General features: G+C 40.1%; 1 protein-coding gene and 1 pseudogene across 1 annotated transcript; one reads left to right on the top strand and one right to left on the bottom strand.

Annotated features, from left to right (window-relative positions):
* Positions 1 to 263: 263 nt before the first annotated feature.
* Positions 264 to 1,549, top strand: LOC108542799 (heat shock protein HSP 90-beta pseudogene; annotated as a pseudogene).
* Positions 1,550 to 3,441: 1,892 nt separating this feature from the next.
* LOC108542803 (small integral membrane protein 11B-like) lies at positions 3,442 to 3,618 on the bottom strand. Its single transcript, XM_017892961.1, is given in 1 exon segment — positions 3,442 to 3,618. A coding segment is annotated over 1 exon segment (177 nt).
* Positions 3,619 to 4,338: the final 720 nt, after the last annotated feature.

The following is a 4,338-nucleotide window of genomic DNA, read 5'->3' on the forward strand; positions in this document are numbered from 1 at the left end:
TGAAACTCCAAATAAGAGTTGCCTGCTTTCACTCTTCATGGAAGCAAGAGAACTCACCTGCCTTGTTGGAAGTGAGTAAAACTCCAGAAAAGGAATTGTATGGCAAAATGAACCTTAGACCTCAACCAAATTTTGGGAGATCAGGGATTCTCTCGAGGGGATGCTCCTGGACTTCAGCAAATTGTCCTAATGATTTGAACAGTAAAGATAGCTCAGGCTGGTACCAAGTACTGATACGAGATTTATCCAAAGTCAGGGTAACTCTACTCATAGTCCCTTTGTGGTCACGAGGTTGTAAACCACGAAGTATCTAAGCCAAGTCTCAGTAAATTTTAGAAGTTTTTTTGCCAAGATTAATTAAGAACAATGCCCAGGAAAAAGAACATGGAATGACAGGACAGTCTGTGTTCCGTGCCTTTCTCCAAAGATGATTATGAAGGCTTAAGTGTTTAAAGGGGAAAAGCAGACTGATGGGGACAATTCATATTGTACAGTGAAAAATGCATAGTTTTTTTTTTCCCATTAAAATAGGAAAAGAGGCATGGAAAAAGCATATGACTTACTTAAGTTTATCCAAAAAATCTGTGGTGGTGCTGAGTCTTCCCATAACTACGGAATTATTTCTCAAAGAACCTACTGGTCTCTGCTATCTTGACAAGACCTCACTGTAGTTTTGTGAAATTTATCATGTGTTTCATTTATTTAGAACTGTGGCCTTAATAGCTGTACATTGGTAAAGTTATGGTATTCCTATGCAGAAAAACAGAAAACTTCCCAGAGCAGAATACCATCTATTCCTGTAAGAAGATTTTCCTTTGAAAGTTGATCTCTAATGCTTCTGATGCCTTAGACAATATTTTCTGAGAGTATAACAGAATTCTTCAAGTTGGACAGTGGTAAACAGCTGAACAGGGACATCCCCCTAACCCTCATGAAAACAGCCTGACTTTGAACAAGAGAAGGAAATCACCAATGATGAGGCATTGGCATGACCAAGGCTTATCTCACAAATAATTTGGGAACTATTGACAAGTTCTGTCATAAAGCATTTATGGAGGTTCTTCAGGCTAGTGCAGACATATTCATGATTAGGCAAATAGTTTGGTGTTTACTTTTATTCTGCCTATCTGGTGACTGATAAAGTGGTTGTGATCATAAAGCATAATGATGATGAACAGTATGCCTGGGAGTCTTCTGCCGGGGATTCCTTTAATGTATATACTGACCATGTTGAGCTCATTGGTAGTGGACCAAAGTAATCCTCTGCCTTAAAGAAGACCAGACAGAGTACTTATAAGAGAGGTGGGTCAAATAAATAGTAAAGAAGCACTTGAAGTTCATAAGCTATTCTATTACCTTTTATTTGGAAAAGGAATAAGAGAAGTAAATCACTGATGATGAGGCTGAGGAAGAGAAAGGTGAGAAAGAAAAAGAAAAAGATGATGAAGAAAAGCCCAAGATTGAAGATGTGGCTTCAGACGAAGAGGATGACAGTGGTATGGATAAGAAAAAGAAAACCAAGGCTGGATGCAGTGGCTCATGTCTGTAACCCCAGCACGTTAGGAGGTCAAGGTAGGTGGATCACTTGAGGTCAGGAGTTCAGGACCAGCCTGACCAACATGGTGAAACCCCATCTCTACTAAAAATATGAAAATTAGCTGGACATGGTGGCCAACACCTGTCGTCCCAGCTACTCGGGTGGCTGAGGCAGGAGAATCACTTGAACCTGGGAGGTGGAGGTTGTAGTGAGCCAAGATCACGCCACTGTACTCCTGCCTGGGCAACAGAGTGAGATTCCAAAAAAAAAAAAAAAAAAAAAAAAAAAAATGCTACAAAAGGTTAGCTAAGTTGAAAATTTCTAATTAACATATGGCAATTAAAATAACTCCTTAGGTGATGAAAGTAAGATGTGTTTTTGGTAAAGGGAAAGAAAGGTAATTTTTGTCCCAAAGTGGAATGACTGGCTGTTCCAAAACTAGAAAGAAAGAAGACTGTAGAAGGCTTGTGGAAGATTAATCTTATAAAATAAATTTTATGTGTGATCACATTGGCTAAAGTTAGAAGAGAAGTTTTCTAAGTTTTTCTAAAACTGAACATTAATTTCAAAGGTATACATTGATAGGAAAACTATAATTTGGTTCTCTCTGTTAAAACAGATTTTTCTTGGGAGTGTTGAGCTGCTGTATAATGGCAAATAATGAAGGTTTTTTCTTTACCTTTCAGATAATTGGTCTAGGAAAAAAGAATGGGTTTTATCATAATAGTTCCCTGTGTTTTATGTTGCCTTTATTAAGCCTTTGATTACTTAAGACAGTTGAGTCCTCTCTATTAAAGAGCTCACGTTTTTCTACAAGTAGGCATTTTAAAAGAAATATATAACTCTGTGTTTGCCTTTTTCTTTTCTTTTTGAGACACAGTCTTGCTCTGTCACCCGGGCTGGATTGCAGTAGCATGATCATGGCTCACTAGCAGCCTCAACCTCCTGGTCTCAGGTGATCTTTTCACCTCAGCCTCCCAACTAGCTAAGAATACAGGTGTGTGCCACCATGCCTGGCAAATTTTTAATTTTTTTGTAGAGATGAGGTTTTGCCATGTTGCCCTGGGGTTTGTTGTTGTTGTTGTTGTTTGTTTTTAGTGATAAGGTCTTGCTCTATTGCCCAGGCTAGAACACAGTGGTATGATCATAGTTAAGTGTAGCCTTGAACTGCTAGGCACAAGCAATTCTCCTGCCTCCCAAGTATTTAGGACTATAGGGGTATGCCACTGTGCATGGCTACTTTTTCTTTTTTTTTCTTTTCTTTTCTTTTTTTTTAGAGACAGCATGTTGCCATATTGCTTAGGCTGGTCTTGAACTCCTGGCCTCAAGGGATTCTCCCACCTCAGCCTGCCAAGGCGCTGGGATTATAGAGTGTTATAAAGTGTTTGCCTTTTAAAGTCTTTTCATTATCACTGTGGTTAAATGAGTGCCTATTATCTCACAGTGACCTGTAATTCTATTTTTTTTTTTTGAGATGGAGTTTTGCTCTTGTCACCCAGGCTGGAGTATTATAGCACAATCTCGGCTCACTGCAACCTCTGACTCCTGGGTTCAAGCGATTCTCCTGCCTCAGTCTCTCGAGTAGCTGGGATTACAGATGCGCACCACTCCACCTGGCTAATTTTTCTATTTTTGGTAGAGACGGGGTTTCACCATGTTGGCCAGGCTGGTCTCAAACTCCTGACCTCAAGTGATCTGTCCTCCTCAGCCTCCCAAAGTGTTGGGATTACAGACATGAGCCACCATGCCCGGCCAATACTGGTTCTTTTAAAAGCACATATAAATTCACAGTATTTTAAGTGAAAGGTCTAGATTGGGAGTTTATCCTCTGACACATTATTTAATAATTAAGTCTTTCTTCTCAGCCGGAGTCCTCTCAAGCTGACATATATATTGCAGAATATTCAGTTATCTTTTTTCTCTGATTGCTTCTTCCTTTCAGCTTCCAGTTTTTGTTGTTTTGCTTCCAACCTTTTTCTTTGTTATATTTTCACTCCAACAAGTGCTAGGCAGATAATTAATGTTTTCGCTGCCAAGATGTACAGCAGCAGGTGCACGTGTTCTAGAATCTTCCAGTTCATGGTAGACCAACCGTGAATTCACTCCTGATCAACACAAACCCCCACCAGACAAGTACATGAGAGGCGGCTGGAAGGTCAAGTCCAAGGAGCTGGAAGGTCTGATTGCTCCCGACAGCGGAGCCTCCTGTGCCTGGCTGCACACAAACCATCCAAATTGGTATTTAAGAGGATATAAATCCATTGGTAAATGTGGACCGATAGAGAGTTTTCCTTCCTGAGTCATTAAAACTCCCATTATTAAAAGCTTTGCACTCCATGACTTATAATGAAAGAGGTAAAATGATCCAAATTGTGAAAAAATATTGTTGTGACTGTTCTAAAACTGTTAACATGGTTTATGACCAGTATTTGGCTTGTTAAACGTATAATTCCGAGAAGACACTTGATACAGATTGGCTCTGTGTCCCCACCCAAATCTTATGTTGAATTGTAATTTCCAATGTTGGGGGAGGGACTGGTGGGAGGTGATTGGATCATGGGGGTGGATTTCTACTTTACTGTTTTTGTGATAGTGAGTGAGTGAGTTCTCACAAGATCTGGTGGTTTAAAAGTATGTAGCCCTTCCTCCTTCACTCTCTCTCTCCTGCCACCATGTGAAGATGTGTTTGCTTCTCCTTCGCCCTTCCACCATGATTGTAAGTTTCCTGAGGCCTCCCCAGCCATGCTCCTGTACAGCCTGTGGAATTGTGACTCCATTAAACCTATTTTCTTCATAAATTA

Source organism: Rhinopithecus bieti, unplaced genomic scaffold, assembly GCF_001698545.2.
Source record: "Rhinopithecus bieti isolate Rb0 unplaced genomic scaffold, ASM169854v2 scaffold_23199, whole genome shotgun sequence".
Lineage (NCBI taxonomy): Eukaryota > Metazoa > Chordata > Mammalia > Primates > Cercopithecidae > Rhinopithecus > Rhinopithecus bieti.